The 20,227-nt window shown below is 25.2% G+C and overlaps 2 protein-coding genes across 2 annotated transcripts; one reads left to right on the top strand and one right to left on the bottom strand.

Annotated features, from left to right (window-relative positions):
- Positions 1–22: 22 nt before the first annotated feature.
- Positions 23–1,562, top strand: P170DRAFT_496857 (uncharacterized protein; the record flags this gene model as incomplete). The annotated part of the gene is made up of 3 exons (XM_024854102.1): positions 23–155; positions 275–907; positions 956–1,562. The coding sequence occupies 3 exons, from the start codon at positions 23–25 to the stop codon at positions 1,324–1,326; spliced, it is 1,137 nt and encodes a 378-aa protein (XP_024703158.1). The 3' UTR covers positions 1,327–1,562.
- A 10,549-nt stretch (positions 1,563–12,111) lies between these two features.
- On the bottom strand, positions 12,112–12,288 carry P170DRAFT_360261 (uncharacterized protein; the record flags this gene model as incomplete). Its single annotated transcript, XM_024844404.1, has 1 exon — positions 12,112–12,288. A coding segment is annotated over one exon (177 nt), but the record flags the coding sequence as incomplete, so codon positions are not given.
- Positions 12,289–20,227: the final 7,939 nt, after the last annotated feature.

Below are 20,227 nucleotides of genomic sequence, written 5' to 3'. Positions count from 1 at the left end.
GATTCCGCAACGCGCAACTATCATGGACCGAGCAACTCATATTATTGACCCGAACGGCGAGGTTATTATAATATTGAGAAGCCCAAATGCTCCTTTTGCAGACATGAGTGAAGGTATGTCCAACAACGATTCCACCTTTACCCTTCCCGGACCAAGTGATGATATCCATACTCCCCGCAAAAGAGACTAGAAATTCGGGAGATGAGCGCACGCGGAGTCCCAAACAGAAGGAGGGAAAAAAATAGAAATCTGTCTGTACTTACTCAACCATCAGTAGGAGAGCCTGCAGCTGAAGAACCCACTACCGAAGGGCCTGCTGCCGAAGGGCCTGCTGCCGAAGGATCCGCTGCCGAAGAACGCGTTGATGGACACACGGAAGAGCCTGCCGATGAATTTGCTAAAGAATCTGATTCCGAAAGAGCGGGACAGCCGGAGGAAAATTGCATCCACATCCAAGTCTCCGCGAAGCATTTAATACTCGCCTCATCAGTTTTTAAAAAGATACTCACTGGTAGTTGGAAAGAAGGCATCGCTTATCTACAAGAAGGCTCAGTTGAAATAACTGCACAAAGCTGGGATACCGAGGCCCTCTTGGTTATGCTTCGCATTATACATTGCCAGTCCTATGACGTACCTCGAAAACTTACACTTGAGATGCTCGCGAAAATTGCTGTTTTGGCCGACTACTACGATTGTAGGGAAGCTATTGATCTTGTAGTGTCTACATGGATCAACAGCTTAGATGAAATTATCCCCTCAACATATTCTAGAAACCTAATACTCTGGTTATGGGTTGCCTGGTATTTCCGCCTCCCTGCAGAATTCGAAAAAGTTACCGCAATCGCCATGTCACAGAGTAACGACTGGATTGAGAATCTCGGGCTCCCAATCCCCGATAATATCATAAGTATGGGCACACGAATCCTCAAATATGCTTAGCTAAATTAGATTGCAGGGTCCATGTATGATCGAAGACAGGAAGAGATCACTGGCCTGCTTCTCCAACTTCAAGATATACGTGATCAACTCCAAAACGGCAGTAAAGGGTGTGGCTTTGAATGCAGTTCAATCATGTATGGAGCTCTGACAAAGCAGATGCAGCTGAATGCTCTGCTTTCACCAGGGCCCGCAGCTCCTTTCCCAGGCTTAGGATATAGAGTCCTTGTGCAAAGCGTGCTATCATTTAAGTCGCCAGAGTGGTACGGTCCGGGAGGGGGTCGTTCTAAATACCGGCACAATTGCTTTGACTCCACATTCATAGCGCTTTTCGGTGGGTTAAACGATACCATTAAAGGTCTTGAAATAGATAACTTTGTTCATCTCTAGTTAAAGAACTACTGAACTTTTACCTTCGCTGTTGACAATTCAGCATCTACCAAATTGAGATTATTCCTGTCCAGCTATCCGCAAATGACTCATGCAGAAAAAGCAATTTTGACAGAGCTCCTAATGAAGAAATTAGTTTTATTCGCTTGACAAGAACTAGAAATGGTAAAACCAAGAATTCACCAAGCTCTGTAATAAGCCTATCCTCAAATTGACTGAACCGCTGTTCGTCTGACCCTTCAATGGAAAGGTGGGGAATTAGTTTACAAGTTGCACATACGCTCGAGGCAACTTTTCTTTAACAAGCCGATGGGGCAAAAATCGCGGGCATATCTTTCTACGTGGTCTGTTTAGCAAGCCACCACGGCAACTTAAGACCCGTTTCGAGCATACAGCTTAGTTCTTGAGGGTGTTTTCGCTCATGAAAACTCAGATTGAGCTCCCACGGCTAGCCTCTACCCTCCTGAGAATTTAGCCGTATTATGTAGAAACTAAATTACTCTGAAGAATATTTGTACTGATCTTAAAATCCGGTCGGGGGATCTAATAAATTGAACTCTATCCTGCTGGAAGGTCCGAGCCGCTCCCAGAACCATCGGTAAATTCTTGGGAGGCTAAAGGCTACCTGTGGGAGTTATCATCTAAGCCCAAATAAAGCAGAGAGTATAAGGCGGTGAAGCTGGCTTTGCACTCCCATGTAATATATTTATATACAGTACAATAAACAATATGACAGCATAAGTCTTGTGGAATCAGTATTTCTGGTCTGCTTAGGATATAATAGAGAGTTTAGATAGATTGGAATAATTTCTTGCAAGAGACCTGGGGAGATACTAAGGTATTAGAAAATACACGGATCTACAATAGGGTAGAGAATATGTCGGCTAGCCAATCTTTTCAGTCCTACAATTCCCTTCGGCTTGGCATTATAGACCCACTAGAGTAGATAAGTATAGTGTAGGCCCTTAATAGTGAAGGCTAAGTTGTCTCCAGCATGTTTGTATTAAAACACTCCTGATCCGATGGATGTATAGCCGAGCTTTTTGTTTTGTTTCTTAAATTTGTAGCGCGTGTACTATTCTATATATAGGTCTAATTGTATTTCAAGGATATACTAATAAGTTATGCAGAATAAATTATAGATACTTAACTTTTAAATAGTTTAGAAGATAGTTATAAATAAGACTAGCAGATTACTGGTGTTAAAGAAGTAAATTAATCTATTAAGTTATATTATCTTTTTATTAAAAGGGTGTTTTTTCTGGAAGAATATATAATCAAGCCCTTTTTATAAAATACTGGAGCAGTTTATCGGTATAACTAGCGGAGAAATATAGGCTTAAAATAAAATCTCAGAGTTTTTTAGCAGAAAGCAGACGCAGTAGTTCTTACTAGTACTTGCTTATAAAGAAATTAATATGAGAATAGTTAATAAGATTAGCTAGATCAGAAAGGGGAAATCTCTTAATCTAATACAGAGGGATCATGACTGTAAATAGATTATTAAATCTAAGATTTTGCAAACTAATTAATTATTTTTATATTAACCTCTGGCCTGGTAAAAAACTAAATAAGTAGTTCCCTGTATAGATATACTCGCAGCACTAAGCAAAGATATCCGGGTTAATATATTTTAGGAGAAGATATTATTCATCTTATATGTCCGGGGGAGTATCTAACTCTAATATTAACATAGTTAAAAAGTGTTCTAAAATTACTAAATAAACCCATAATTAGATATACTCCTTTCCCACCTCAACTAATAATAGTTGCGATTAGAATATTCTGGAACCGAGAAGCTAAGTAAAATTCTGTTAAAATATTTAGTTAGTTTAGGACTTACTGGAGAGAGAGGGCATCCGTCATACTATAAATACTCGCTCTCAGTGAGGCTGCTCTCGCGCAACATCCCGATTGCTAGGGGCTCAAGAAAACTTGGCTAATGTTTTTATCACGTGATTTCTCGATCACACATCCGTGGCCGCAGGAGGCTAATCCGGCTCATCGGATTACCCGACCGGATTTTGAGATAATTATATCTGTTCTCCAGAGTAATCTGGCTCCTGCGTTATCTAGGTAAGTTCTTAGGATAGTGGAGACTAGCCGTAAAAACTCAATTTAAGTTATTATGAGCAAACACACTCCCAAGAGCTAGATTGCAAATCCTAGTTTGCTATAGTGGTCTACTGTTTAATAAGACTATATAGAAAAGTGTGTCGTAATAATTGCCCAGTCTTATTAACTATATTAACTCTAGGATTAGATAACATTAATAATAGTTAATTAAAAATGCTATCATGAACTATCTAGCGTACCTGGTTGATTAGTTAGCTGATTGCATCTACTGTAATGTGTTTCTAATCACTGTATTCAACTTTCGTAAAGATACAAGATATATCTAGCTCGTAATGCCACTTTTAGGGAGAAAGAAAAGGTTGGACACAAAGAGTTACTAGTTGTTGAATGCCATCAAGGGTATGAGCAACCGCCTAATATTGGGCAGAATTCTCATACGGTTCGGTATTATTGCTCTATTTTATTATTATTATTATTTTGGTTTTCTCTCTGTAGAGCCGAACCCACTATGGTCAATAGACCTGCGCTCTTGAACACAGTGATGAATAATGCTTAATTTTCTTCTTGTGCTTTGTATACACTCTATTATCTTTGATTAGTTCTAAACTGTTCTGCTTTTTGCTTTATAGTAATATTGACCCGTCTCGTATTAATGTATCCTGCTACTGTTACCTGATAACATTCCCTTGGTGTTTGTTGCCGCACTAGTTGCATTGATGGTCTGTTTGCCTTCCTGTATTGACTAACATGGTTATTCTATACTGTTGTTATTCCGCTTCTTCAGTATTTAACCTTATTAATCTTAAAAGAGATCATTAGACTTCATCAGAGCCCACGAAAGCCCAAGCCCAACCCAACCCAGCCCACAAGTGGGCTGGGCTTTAGGCCAGGTTTTAGGGCCCATAATAAGCTATGGGCTGAGCCCAGGGGCCCACGGCTATTAGATAAGGCCTAAATAGGCCCCTAAACTAGGCTAAATAGTATAAATATACTCTGATCTTATGACTATATAACTTATATATTTTTTAGTTATAATATTAAGTATTTCTCTTATATTATTTCTCTTAAAAAATAATTATTAACTTATTATAATATTTATTTTACCTGGTTATATCTTATATTCTTACTTACTGAAGCAGTTAGCGTGTAAAAATTAATTATTAAAATATTATTTAAAAAGTAATAATTTAATATATTAATAATATTTAAATTTATTATTTTTTTTATTCTTCCTTTTTCTGAATCTTTCTAAAACTTATATTTATATAATATTCTCTGGTAACTCAGGCTTTATATAGCTTTATATTATTATTATTTTTTTCTTTTCTTACTTCTTAGTATTATTAATTAATTTTATCTTAATCTTCTTTAAATTTTTATTCTTCTCTTCTTTTGCTGCCTCTATTTTATAAATAAAAAAAAATTCTTTAAGAAATTCTGCCTCTTATTCTTTAAAATTAAATCTTAATATATAAAAAAATATTATAATTTTTTTAATTATCTCAGACTTCATCCGACCGCGGTAATAATAACAGATATCTCAAGTAGTATTAAAAAGTTATTTAATACTAGCACTTATTACTAAAATAAAAAGAATATCCCGTGTAAGGGCTATAATAGCTAAAAATTAATATTTATTATTTTTCTAAAATTAAAGGGGCTCTATATTAATAATATTTTTAAGGATATTAGTATATAATTAAGAAAAATAATATATTTAATATATTACTATTAAAATATTAAGTTATTTTATCCCTTACTAGCTTTAGCTATAGTTTATACTTATTTAATATTTTTTTAAGCCTTAAGCTTGGTCTGGCTATAATAAAAAAAATAATAAAGTTTTAAATAATAAAGAGATATTTTTAATAAAAAATCAGAGCTTCTTAGAAAGATATCTGGTAAAATTTATATTATTATTTATTCTAGTTATTAGATAAGAAAAATTAAAACTTATTATTAAAAGTAAGCATTATACTAATTATATAGATATATAGTTTAATTTTATCTGTTTATAAGTAATACTTATTAAGCTTTAATTAACCAGCTTTAAAAAAATTAAATATCTATTTTTTTTATAAAATATACTTCTGCCGGAGCTGCTTTATTAGTTTTTTAAAATATTTAAAAAGTATATTATAAATTTTAAAAATAAAATATATTATAATTTCTTAAGTTTTTAATAATTTAATTATATAAAGAAAAAACAGCTTAGTAATATAAAAAAGATAGTTAATTTAATATTACTCCTTATTATTTAATATTATTTTTTTGTAATTATAGTCCGCACAAAATTATATAAAGATATTATAGAATTATTTCGCGTGATAAAATATAAAAAAGATTAAATTCTATTAAATTTTTATATTTTAGATTAGTAAAAGCTTAAAATTATTCATTTAAAAATTATTAAATATTTTCTGGCGTGAAGGGCTTCTGTAGATATAAATTACTAGAGAGTAGACCTTATTCAAGGTATAAAAAACTTTATACTTCTAATACTATATATTTATCTTAGTTAAAGATAACAGCTAATCAGTCTATTTTATTTTTATAATATTATTTTATAAAATTACTCTGAGACAGTCAAGAAGCTAATTTAGACTAAATTAAATAATATAAATAAAATAAGGAGTTTAAATAATATTAATATTATTAAATAAAGCCTGTTAGAGAAAATTAGCTAATATTTTATTATTTAATATATTATCACTAGTTAATCTAAAAATTTAATCTTAAATCTAATGATTATTCAGTGTTTCAAGAATAATACTATTTATATTTAAACTAGTATATACTTTATAAAAAGGTTTAAAGCCAAGAAATACTTCTTGATATATTTAATTAGCATTAATAAAGTAGCTAATTATAGCTAGAAATACCTGGGAAAATAAAGATATCTAATTATTAAGTATAATTAATATCTTTAAACCTGAAGGAAGTATCCTAAGGATCTTTTATTATTAATCTTTAACTAATATTTCTAGCCGATAACAGATTATTATTATAGATAGGATTTATAACATATTAAATATATTATAGACTATTTTAATTAAACTTATAAATATTAGATACTTAATTAAATAAAAGGGAAGCTAATTAATTATAAAAAATAATAAAATCTTTTTCTCCCAGGCTAGTTATAAAAAAAGAATATTAGTTAAAGCAGATTCCTAGTAAAATAATTAACTATTAATTAAAAAAGTATAGTAATAGAATATTAGATATATCTTTTTTTATAAAAATTTTATAATTTTATCTTTCTATCTATTTTTAAACTATTAACACATAGCAGTTTTTAAATATCTTATTATTATTAATAAGCTATAATACCCTTCCTTTCTTTTAATATCCTTTTTTATAAAGTAAGGATATTTAAGGATTTAGCTATAATATTTATATATAATCTTTCAGATATTATCTATACTAAAAGCGACCTGATTATATTATTTCTAAGTATTTAAAAAATAATTTAAGTTTTAATATATCTTACTTTTAAATCTATAATTAGTTTATAACTACTAATCTATCTATTCACTATAAGTTATTGTCAGATGGGGTAGGTAGGTCACGTGGGTTGAATAGAAATTTCAAATGGCTAGATAGAATAAGGAAATCGATCAGTCAGATGAAGTAAACAGTTCACCTGGACCACCTAGATCTGAAATAAATAGACCAGAGGTTCTACCATTCGCTATGCATGTAGATAGGTAAAATTGATTAAATGAATGAATAAAATTCAATTAAATAAATTAAATAGATAAATTAACTTAATAAAAAGAATAAATCAATGCAAGTCATTAACTACATATTTATAGATAATTAAATTAGGGCTAATTTAATCTAGCTCTAAGCAAATATTACAAATATAAAATCATCAGATCCTTCTAGACTTTTATTTATAAGTCATATTATTAATCTAGGCCTTCAAGATCAACCTCATAGATTATTATTAGATTAATATTTAATTATTTAAATAATTAAATAATCAAGATTTCATGATTAGAATAATCAGAATAATCAAGATTTAACATATAAATCATAATAAAATTATTTAAATAATATTAGAATAACCAGGGTAGCAATATTCACTTTATGGCTTATAAAATAAATAAGTAAGATATTCTGGACCCTTTGTATTAGTCATCTGAATAAAGCTATTAATTGCAGTAGTTAAAATAAACTTTTAATTTGCTAAATAAGAAATTTATTAAATTATGTTTTCTAACTTTTATAGGATTCTAGCGACCGGTGATTTCCTAATTAGGAAGGTAAGCTAGTCTAAAATAAGAAATTCTTTAGAAATTTTTCTTTTTTATTTTCCGCTTACATTAAGCTTAGTTTTACCTCACTTTTCCTATATAATTTGGTGGTGGAAGTGAGAGTTTAATAAAGTGAGAATAAAATTATAATGAATTTTGAATAATTTCGGTTATAGGGTAAGATCAGGTGATTCTAATGAATCAGGTAATATTAGATAACCCTAATTAATATACCCCTTCAGTTTAAATTAATAAAGTATTAATTAAAACTGTAAATATTAAATAATTAATTATTATTTAATAAGATATTAAATATTAACTATATTCAGTTATTTAGTAAATTTTGCATATTCTTATTTAATTAAATATTTAGTAAGGCCGTCTGTAATTATTTAATTAGTAGAGATCCATTTTAATTTAATGGATTTCTTCTTGATTTCTTGCCTGAGCTAGTGATTACTAATGTTTATATATTTTAATTTAGTTTTATAAATTAAATTAGGCTTAGTAAGCAGGTCAATTATTTGATAATTATTATAATAAATATATAGTTTTTCTTTAGGGTTGAACCCTATAATAATAAATAAGTGTTTCTACCATAAAGAATGCTTACTAACCGTAGTTAGGGCTAATAATTCTGCTTTAATAATAGATAGGGTAATCATTTTTTGCTTTTTAGCTGACTAATTAATAGGTCTGCTGAATAAGTAATATATAAAACCTTTAAATAATTTTTTTGTAATAAATCTGTATAGGGTGCATTGCTAGCTATTTTGAAAATTAGTAGTAATTTTAATTAATCTATTAAATTAAGATTATATTAAATTAAATTAAATCGGGTTCCATAAATAAATAAAATTAGGTAATTTACTATATTTATATAATTTAAATAAGATTTAGCTATGTGTTCTGCAAGGATTTCGCAACTCTTTATAATATTTAGCCTAAAAATAACTGCAGGGTATAAAACTAAGCTAATTTTTTTTTAATAATCCACATGATAGGGCTTAGTAAGCAGTTACCTTATAGATTTGCTTAAATTGCCAGATGGTAAAGGTATTTTAGGTGAATTCTGATTAACTAATGTAAAGTAGTAAGTAATTTTTTTAATATAATCCGCTTAATTAAGCCAAATTGTTTAATTTTATTGGTTTTGAATAACCTTTATATTTAGGAATTAGTAGATTTTACCTAAATCCTTTAGATTATATATCGAAAATATTTGATTTTTTAATTCGTTGATTTTTAATTAATGATTTTGATTATATAGTAGAATAATGTTATCCATATAAATTATTAAAATTATATAATTATTTATAAATAGGTAAAGATCTTCAGGCACTGATTTTAGGCCTAATCTTTATAGAGTATTCCTTATTTTGTGTTATTATAATAATAGGGATCAGTGTAGTTTATATAAAGCTTGTTTTAGCTTAAAAACCTTATTTTGTTAACCGAATCCAGGAGGTGGTAAAATATGAATTAATTTATCTAATTTACTGTTTAGAAATATATTTACTATATTTTATTAAGCTGTTTTAAGGTTAAAAGCAGTAATTATGGCTATAATAGTCCTAAATGTTTGTGTGGCTAGGGTAATAACCCTAGAATCAAGATTATTAATTAGTTAAAGATCTCCGCGAACGCATATTTTTATTTTAAATTTTAATAATTAACCTTAATTAGTAAATTTGTATTTCTATACTTATTTTAATAATAGGATCTTTTAAATTAAATTATCTGTTTTAAGAATGGCTTCCCAGGTATTTATTTTAGTTAATTAATCATATTTAATTTTGTATGTATTTAGCTAATTATTATGAAAGGGCAAATTTATTATTTTATTTTAATTAGTTAGCTTAATAGGCAAATCATTTTAATATAATTTATTATTGCTAATTTAAGCTAATATAAAATTTTAAAATATTTTTAAAAGTCCTGGGTCAGGTAATTCTGACCTATTTTTTTTTAAAGATAGTAATTTATGAAAATTATTATAATTATTAAAATTAAATAGTAATTTATTAATAATAACTTCAGATAATTAAGAATATAGGGTAGGAGATTAATCTCTTAAAATCTTATTATTTTAAGTATTTAATTAAATTAAATTATTTTAATTATTTAATTTAATAATTTAATTTTCATGTTCAGATTTATAATAAATAGGATTATATTTACTAGATAGTTCTGATTTACCTTGTTCAGGTTTAGAATAAATATTATTAATAATTTTATCCTTAGTAAACCCTAATTTAGTAGTTTCAGGTAAATTAATCAAAATTAAAAAGATTAAATTATTAATTTCTTTAAAACTGAGCGGTTTGGGGTTTTCTAACCCAATTAGGTTTAGTTTAAATATTTAAATATTTTGTTTATTTTTATAGACCTTTGTTTTATTGAAGATGTAATCACGTGCTAAAATAATCTTATTTTAATTAGATATCTATATTCTCTATATATTTAGAGCAACGTACCCTATCAGATAGCTAATCAGAGCTCTTAGTTTAAGCTTATTAAGCCTAGGGATATTCAAAATTCTTGTATAGGCTCGGTAATTATACTATTTTAGGTTAGAGAGATTTAGCAGTAATATTATATATAATAAAGGTTGATTAAGATGTTTGAATAAGGTTTTATGCAGGGTACTCTACTTTAGTGAATAAGTAGGGATGTAATTTAATATATATATCGCTGTATTTAATAATTCTGGCCATAAATATGGCGGTAATCCTAAATTAATAAATAAAATTTATATTTTTTATATAATTAGAGCACCTGAACATTCTGTAAATGGGTTTTGTTTAAATTACTTAATTAGGCTAGTGCTGTAGATTACTTCTTTAGATCTTATGTAATTATAAAAATAAACTAGATTTCTATTTTAATCTGAATAAAATTGTTTGATAGTCACGTGATATTAATATTTAATAAATTAAATTATTTTAATAATTAAATTACTCACATGATCTTTTAATAAAATTACTTTAGTTATATGGAATTTTGAATAAGGGTAATATATATGGCTAATATATTATTTTTAGTAGATTCCCTGATTTAAATAAATAAGGTCCTAATAAATAGTTTTAAATGGTTTGGTCCCTAATTAAATCAGAAGTTGAGAAATTTAATATTTTAAAATTAATAATTAATAAATTAAGTAATAATCTTTAGTTTTAGTTAATTTATTATTAATTTTTACTTTATTAACTACTAAATTAAGATGTTTTAGAGCTTCAGAGCTCGGGTGCCCTAATCTTAAATATTATAATTTAGCTGTTCTATGGGAAATAACTGGTTTATTTAAATTTCTTACTAAATAGGCCTCTAATTTATTTACTTTAATATTTAGTAATAAATTCAGATAGTAAATATAATTATCTTCAGGAGTTAATTCAGGTGATTATTATATATGATTATTAGTACTTTATTTGATCAAATGAATACCTGTAATTTCGAGGACTTTATAAATCGGGCGGTAATTAGGGCTTTTTAGGCACATAGCCCTAGAATTAAAGAAAATATCTGATTATCTTATTTTTAAGGCAGATAAAATATTAATATAAAATTATAGAATATAAATATAATAATGTAATTTAAATGTTGTTTTATCTTTATAGGGATTTGAAGGTTTTAAATTAACTATTCTGAAATCTTTAATTAATATCTGTGTGTTCCCTATAGAGATTAATGTAGGTGATTTATAATAATTACTAAATAATAATTGATTATTATAGATATAGGTATCCGCTGCAGTATCAAACGCCTAATTAGGACTAGCGTGTTTTTTAATTAGTTCTATTAAATTTGAAGCCATTACAATTGAATTAGTTAAAAATTTATTATTTTAATTTATTATTTGATTTATTAATTTTAAGTAATTTTTTATAACTTCAAGTATTATGTAAAATTTAGGATTCCTAGAGGCTTTATTAAATTATTAAATAGCCTTAAGATTATATAACTAATTTTCTGGTTTCTTTAATAAATCATTAATATGAAAATATTAATCAAATTTATAGTAGCCTTTATTAAAGTCTAATTAACAGGAGTAGTTTTGTTCCTTTTTAGGAGTTCTAAGGTTAAACCTAGGGCTTAGGATATTTTCTAAGGTATCTTCTTTAAAGATTACCTAAGTAATTCGGCTCGGTTAATTTAAATATTTAAATATTAGGAACATCTTCACATGATCTCTGAATTGCTTAATTATATTAAAAAATAACAGTATTTTATTATATAATTTAATTTTATTATTTAATTTTATGCTCTAATAATTTATAAATATTAAGTAAGATCTATAAATAGCTTTAATAAAGTTATATTAAACTCGGTATGGATTATTTATTTCGTTTATTTTAAGTGATTTCGCTTCGGTATAGATGTTTTCCTATAGTGAAATATATAAATCAATTAAATATTTATTCTACAGATTTTTAAGTATATAATATTACTTAATAATATCGTGTTTTCTTGATTTATTAGTGGGAGCTAGTTTCGTTTGAAGGATCCGTAGTATATAATATAAGATTTTTTTATCAGATATTAAAATCTTATTAGCTGATAATATTAAATTCTTAATTAGGAGTAGAATTAGGATTAAACTCTTATTGATATAATAATATTCTTAAAGTATTAATTTATAATTATGTAAAAGGTCTTAATAAAGCGCTTGATTGTTTTAGGTTAGATTAATAATTGATCTAGTATTTTTATTAAGGTCACATGGTTCCGGGTGACTAGGCTGTACAGGTTAATCAGGTATAATTATGTGATTAGGATTAATGAATTTTTAAACATGTTTGTTTTTAGTAATTGTTTTAATTGTGTTGAACCAGTGTATCCAGTCATGTGACTGGTTTAATTGAAAATTAAGCTTTATATCTATATTAATAAGCTTAAATAATTAATAAAATAATTTAAATTGTTTAACCTTTGTTTCACCTTACTTTTACCATATAAATTAATAGTAAAAGTAAAAGTTTAATAAAGTGAAAATAAACTAGGTAAGTAGGGGTTAATTGAATCAGACATGTAAGTAATTTACTATAATAGTGAATAGACAAGTAATTAATTAATTCGCGTGTGTGTGAATTTAATTAATAAATCAATAAAATAATTCAAATTAATTAAACACTTCAGACAGGTGAAATAAAACACTTGAAGTAAGTACACGGGTTAAATAAATTAAATTAATATAAATAGTAAATAGTTCACTGCAGTAGTGAGTAATCAAATAATTAATTTATGTATAGGTTAAATTTAATTAAATAAATAAATAATTAATTTAGGTATAAGTATGAATTTAATTAAATATATAGTAAATAGTTTACTGTAATAGTGAGTAATTAAATAATTAATTCACGTGTGGGTTAAATTTAATTAAACAAACAAATGATTAATTCAGGTGTAGGTGTGAATTTAATTAAATATATGTGAATTTAATTAAACAGGTAAATAATTGATTCACGTGTATGTATAAATAGTAGGAATAAAGGGCTAGACCGAGCTCATAACTGTCAGATGGGATAGGTAGGTTACGTGGGTTGAATAGAAATTTTAAATAGCTAGATAAAATAAAGAAATTAATTAGTCAGATAAAGTAAATAGTTCACCTGGACTATCTAAATCTGAAATAAATAAACCAGAGATTCTACTATTCGCTATGCATGTAGATAGGTGAAATTAATTAAATAAATAAATAAAATTTAATTGAATGAATTAAGTGGGTAAATTAACTTAATAAAAAGAATGAATTAATACAGGTTATTAACTGCATATTTATAAATAATTAAATTAGGGCTAATTTAATCTGGCCCTAAATAAATATTACAAATATAAAATCATCAGATCCTTCTAGGCTTTTATTTATAAGTTATATTATTAATCTAGGCCTTTAAGATTAACCTTATAGATTATTATTAGATTAATATTTAATTATTTAAATAATTAAATAATCAAGATTTTATAATTAGAATAATTAGAACAATCAAGATTTAATACATAAATTATAATAAAATTATTTAAATAATATCAGAATAACTAGGGTAGTAATATTTACTTTATAGCTTATAAAATAAATAGGCAAGACATTCTGGACCCTTTATATTGGTCATCTAAACAAAGCTATTGATCATAGTAGTTAAAATAAACTTTTAATTTCTTAAATAAGAAATTTATTAAATTGTGTTTTCTAACTTCTATAGGATTCTAGTAACTGGTGATTTCCTAATTAAGAAGATAAGCTAGTCCAAAATAAAAAATTCTTCAGAAATTTTTTTTTTTATTTTCTGCTCACATTAAGCTCAGTTTTACCTCACTTTTCCCATATAATTTGGTGGTAGAAGTGAGAGTTCAATAAAGTGAGAATAAAGTCGTAGTGAATTTTGAATAATTTCGGTTGTGGGGCGAGATCAGGTGATTCTGATGAATCAGGTGATGTCAGGTGACCCCAATTGACAGTTATTTTATTATAAAATATATACATCTTTTTTTAATCAGGCCCGACGCGTTCAAGAAAGAATAGAATTATAAAAAAAATAGTTAATTAAATAAATAAAGACACTAAAAGATTAAAGATATTAAATAAATACTGGTTGCCAGATAAAATAGTTATATAATTTAAAAAAATCAGAAATATTAGATTATTTATCTCTGTATTATAAAAAAATAATATAAAGTTAGATTGCTAGCTTTAGAATATAATAAAGTAAATATATAATATATAAATAAAGAAAAAAAGAAAGGTAAAAAAGATAAATATATAACTAGAAGAAGGAGTTTTAATAATTTAATTTACTTAGCTATTAATAATAAGTCACACAAATAAGCCTATATATCATAAATAAAGTGTATTTAGCCTAATAAGGCCTAACAAGGCCCAACAAAGCCCATCAGGGCCCATAAATAGCCCAGGAAACCCCACAAAGAGCCCACAAAAGCCCACAAATAGCCCACGAAAGCCCACAAATAGCCCATAAAAGCCCACGAACAGCCTACTAATAGCCTATTCCCAGCCTAATTTAGTTTTAGATACCCTTAAAATATTTTCATCTGGTTAGATATATAAATAAAATACTAATATAAAAAGCTAAATTCCTTCAAATTTACTTCTTTATACTGTTATTTATAATTAGAATTCTAAAATAGAGAAAATAAGCTTTTATTTTATATAAAAAATAAATAAATTAGAATAAGTAAAAATAATTTCTTTTTTATTTTTTCTTTTATTAAGAAAATACACACACTCTTTTATATTCAAAATATATATTTAAATAAATTTATATTAACTTTATTTATAAACCACCTGTATACTACTATAGCAATCAGAATATAAGATTTTTATAAATAAATAACTTAAAATAAGCTTTACTTTTTTTAATTCGAAAAAAATTTCCTAAAATTTCCTACTACTTTAAACAAGGTTATAAAAAAGTTCAGTTAAAAAACTAAAACAGATATAAAAAATAATATTTTATCTTAATTATTTAGCAGCTTTATAAATACAAAAACCAAGATTTTATATAAAATTAGGCTTTTACAGGGGCCCATTAGGGGCCCATCGTGGGCCTGATGGTTGGGCTTGGGCCTGAAATCTAGGCCATCAGCCCACAGTGGGTTGGGCCATGGGCCCAAGAGTTAGGCCCATTTGTGGGCTCTGATGAAGTCTAATCATCAACCATAGTATATTAATAAATAATTATCTTGATAAGCCCATTTCACATATTTAATATTATATTTTGTAGTATATTCTTTTTATAATCTCTATAGGATTCCGTATAAGCAGCGGGTTTATCCTTTGAGCGTTTTAATTATTATTTTATTTATTTAAATTATTAATTTAATTTATCCAATTGCTGTCTTTTAACTGTCTAACTAAAATTCTGTTTTAATAAGCTGCTTTTATCTTTAACTTAATGTTTTTTATTATTAAAATTTGTTAATAATTAATTTAGAATAGCTATTTCTTGCTATTTTTATCTTAATTATTTATAACTTTATTATATTAAGTTATAGCTATTTCTCTCTGATAATCGTGTTAATTCTTATTTGTATTTTAAGGTTTTTTAATTATCTTACCTGTTTTATAATAATTGGTCATTTTATTCTTATTTATTAAGGTACTTTATTATTTTATTATTTTATTATTTTGCTTCCTTATTATTTTAATACCTTAAATATTACTTTATTATTTTAATACCTTAAATATTACTTTATTATTTTAATACCTTAAATATTACTTTATTATTTTAATACCTTATTATCTTAATACTTTATTACCTTAGTATTTTATTATCTTAATACTTAATTATTTTATTAGGGACTAATATTAACTTGCTTTAGTAAATTTAATTATTAATTAAATTAATATTATAAATATTTAAATTATTCTTAGATTAAGTTATTAAGCAATAAGCTTATTAAAAGAGTTTAATATATCGCTTGTACTTACCTGTTTTTAATATTAATAAAAATATATCTATTCCTTTTAAGTTAGTTAATTAATAAGTCTAATATTTGCTATATTGTAAAGGATTTTACTAAATAAAATATTTTTTTAAAGGATAATTATAGTTATTAACTTTAATTATTATTAAACCCTTTTAATTACTAAGATTTAATTGCTTTATTTAAAGTATTAAGAAGTTATTTATATATATCTTTATTAAGTTTATTAATATAAAATATTAGTTATAAATTAGTATATTATTAAATTAGTCTGATTATAGAAAAGGAATATTCTAAGTGTTATAATAAGTATAATAAATATTTTAAAGAACTTTAACTAATAAAATTAATTTTTGATATTATTTTTAAACTAAAATAATAAATAACTTTATATCCTAATAAATCATATATTAATTCCCTAAAAAGTGCTTCTACTATTATCTAAATTAATTTTATTAATCTATTTAAATATATTTATTAATTATTTGATTAATTTACTAAATTTATATTATTATATTAAGATAATGTATTATTTTATCAAGAAAATATATTACTTTATTAAAAAGAAAAAAATAATTTTAATAATATATTAATTATTTTAGAAGTTCTGTTAATTTAAATTAAAGCATTTATTAATAACTTTTATAATACTATACTATTTTGTTAAAAGCCTGTTAAATCTTATTATCGCGGACTTAATAATATAGAGTTATCCTTAGTAAAATAAATATAAGGTCTTATTCTATTTGATGTTATAATATTTTAAATAATATTAAGCTAAATATTTAATAATTAGAAGATTATATAATTATATTAGGAGAATATATTAAAGGACTTTAATAATATATATTATTATTTATATTATATGGAATCCGGTTATTAACCCAGAAATAATAATAATAATAGTAATATAAGAGGAATTAGTAATAATATTAGTAATTAAACTAGTATTATTAGACTTTAAGGGCCTTAAGGACCCTTTAGCCTGTTAAGTAGTTTAATTAAACCTAATAAGATTAGTTAGTTTTAGTCTGATTTTAACAAAGTAAAAGCTTGTAATTTTACTAATCTAATAATCTATTATAATATTAATATATTTACTGATCGGCTATTTAATATTATTAAATATTATAATAAAAATATTATTAAAGTAAATATATAAGCTTGCTTATATAGTTCTGCCTTATTATAGTTTATATTTAAATTATCTAACTTAAAGAAATAATTATTATATTTAATAATATTAATAAATAAGTAAATTCTAAAGTTAAAAAAGTATTTTAAATTAAACCCTTTAGTTATTATAGACTAAATAAAATTAATATAATTTAGACTAAATAATATTATTTAAAAAAAGTTTTTATTTATATTTATTAAAAAAATAATGTGTCTGGTATATAATATAAAGATATATATTAAATTTTAATAAATATATTATATTTAAAATGCCTTAGACCCCCAGCTTTAGTATAATATTTTTAAGTTAATAATAATTATATTATATATAGAATTTTTTAGGGTAATTAAAAAGAAATAATTTTTATAAGAGAATCTTAATAATAGTTATTACTAATATAATTATTATAATGATTATTATTTAAGATATAATAAACTATAGCTAACTTATTTATATTAAGGTCTCTATTAAGGTCTTTATTAGAATAATAATTATTAAGCTTAATATAATATAGCTAATAACAGGCCTAAATAGTTTATTTAGTAATTATTTTAATTATTATACTAGTAATAGCAGCTAAATGATTAGCACTAATTAAATAATTTTTAATATTAATCTTTTTAGACACGGACGCCCCTATATTTAAACTAATAAATATAAAATTAATAAATATTATTAACTAATTAAGATTATAGTAAATACTTATTTCTGATTAACAAGCTACATAATTAAAATAATATAAGGTTATTATTTAATCCTAGTTTTAAACCTAATTATAAATAACTATAGAATAACTATTTTAATAATAAAAATAGTAATAATAATTATCCTAGACCCCCTCTATATAAATATACTTATAAAGTTAATGCTCATATAGTTCTTAATTAATTAATTATTATAATTAATAAGTTATAAATATTAAATAATTAATTAATTTAAATTTTTAATACACTAAACCTATATTTTATACTAGTTAAACCATTATTTTATAAATAATTATATAATTATTATAGGCCCTATAATTATCAGTCTAATAATTAATATAATATTTTTAACTATAATTGTCAAGGTGCGGGCTGGCAGGTTGGTAGAGTTGGCGCAGCAGGGGCAGGTAGGGCAGGCAGTCTGGCTAGATCAGGCAGGCTAGGTTCACAAGGTCTTTAATAGCTATTATAGTTAGGCTATATATAGGATAATAGACAAGACATAGCTCAGGAAGCTATAATAAAATCTTTAATATTCGGGCTTTTAAGCAGTTAGGGGATTAGGATTAGAAACAGATTTTTCTAATTTAATAGTTCTGTCTGGTTCTGGCAGGCTTAGTAGCACTCTTAGATCTATATTATAATAATATGCCCCCCTTTTATAGCCGAGCTCTGTTAAGGCTAAAAAGGGCCAGGCTTATTAGGGTACTAGTGGTAGTAGTTTTAGATAATTTATTTAATATACTCTAGATAACTGGCAGGCTTAGCAGTAAAATTTATATATTTAATCTATTTTATAATATATATCAGGTAAGAGCGGCCACAGCCGTAATAGTTTTAGAATAAGTTAAAAATATTCTTAATTTTTTATTCTTTAAGTTTATTAACTTTAATATAAGATAAAAAAAGATTTTACTAGCTAGATAAGGCATCTAAGTTAGTAGGGATAAGTAAATTTATATTAAATATAGGGTAAATTTTTATATTAGACAGAAGTTCTAGACAGTAAATATATAGGCTAATAATCTTTTTAATATAATATAGGCCTAAAGTGTTTTAGTCTAGTTTCTTATTAGGTTATAGGGTCTTAATATATTAAGTATTTAATTAAACTAGTTAGTCTTCTTTAAATAAATAGGCGGAGTAGCACCGGCAGTCTGTCTGCTTAATATAGTGGGCTTAGGTAAATAATATCTTAGCTCGGGTAAACTTAGTAATTACTTATATTTTTATAATAAACTATTGTATATTTTATATAGTAGGGCAGTTATAAGTACAGTAGTCTTTTATTAGGACAGGTTTAAATCTTATATATAAATAGAAGCTATAATTAGTGAAAAACAGGCTAGTCTTAATTAAGTTAGAATATATAATATTTAGGGAAAACTTAGCTAGAAGGAGCTAAGTATTTTAATTATTTTATAGATAGCTTATATAGGCTCAGAGGTATTACTTTAATATAATATTTATATATTTAGTCTAGCTGTTAGTCTCGGGATAATATATAGTTAATAATTTATTAGTAATATCTAGGCGCTAGGTTAAATATTTCTAGAATTTAGTAATAAACTAGGGTCCTTAATCTGATATAATAGTTCAGGGTAGGTTATACAGCTTTTATATGTGTTATATATATATTATAGTTATAGCAGATATATTTATAGTTAAATTATAGGAGATTAGGTACTTTATTTTAATTAAATAATCTATAATAACTAAAATAATATTATAACTTTGGCTCTCTGGCAGGTGCGTGATAAAATCTATGGAGATATTTTACTAGATATATTTAGATATAAATAAAGGTTTTAGGATATCTTATTTAGCCTTTTAGAATAAGATAGTTTAGCAGTAGGTATAGTAGTTCTAGATCTATTAAACTATATAGTGGTATATATTAGACCAAAAGTATTTGTGAGTAAAAAGTTTATATATATAGCTTCTTCCAGGATGTTTAGACACGGGTTTATTATATATTAGGCAGATTAGTTTAGCTCGGAGCTTGTTATTCTTAGGGATTTATAAGTAGTTTTTATATAATAGGAAACTACTTTATCTCTTATAAGCAGCTAAAATAATCTTTAAATAATAATCTTTTTTTATAATAAGGGCTTTCTGGATTTCACGGATTAAATTATTTTTTTTATATATTTCTTATAGATTTATCTGGGCTTTAGATAGTAATTATAAATTTTATTTATTTTTAAAAATAATATTTTAATAGGTTTGGGTTACAG

Source organism: Aspergillus steynii (genome assembly GCF_002849105.1).
Source record: "Aspergillus steynii IBT 23096 chromosome Unknown P170scaffold_5, whole genome shotgun sequence".
Taxonomy (NCBI): domain Eukaryota; kingdom Fungi; phylum Ascomycota; class Eurotiomycetes; order Eurotiales; family Aspergillaceae; genus Aspergillus; species Aspergillus steynii.
This window is presented reverse-complemented; position numbering and strand designations above follow the sequence as displayed.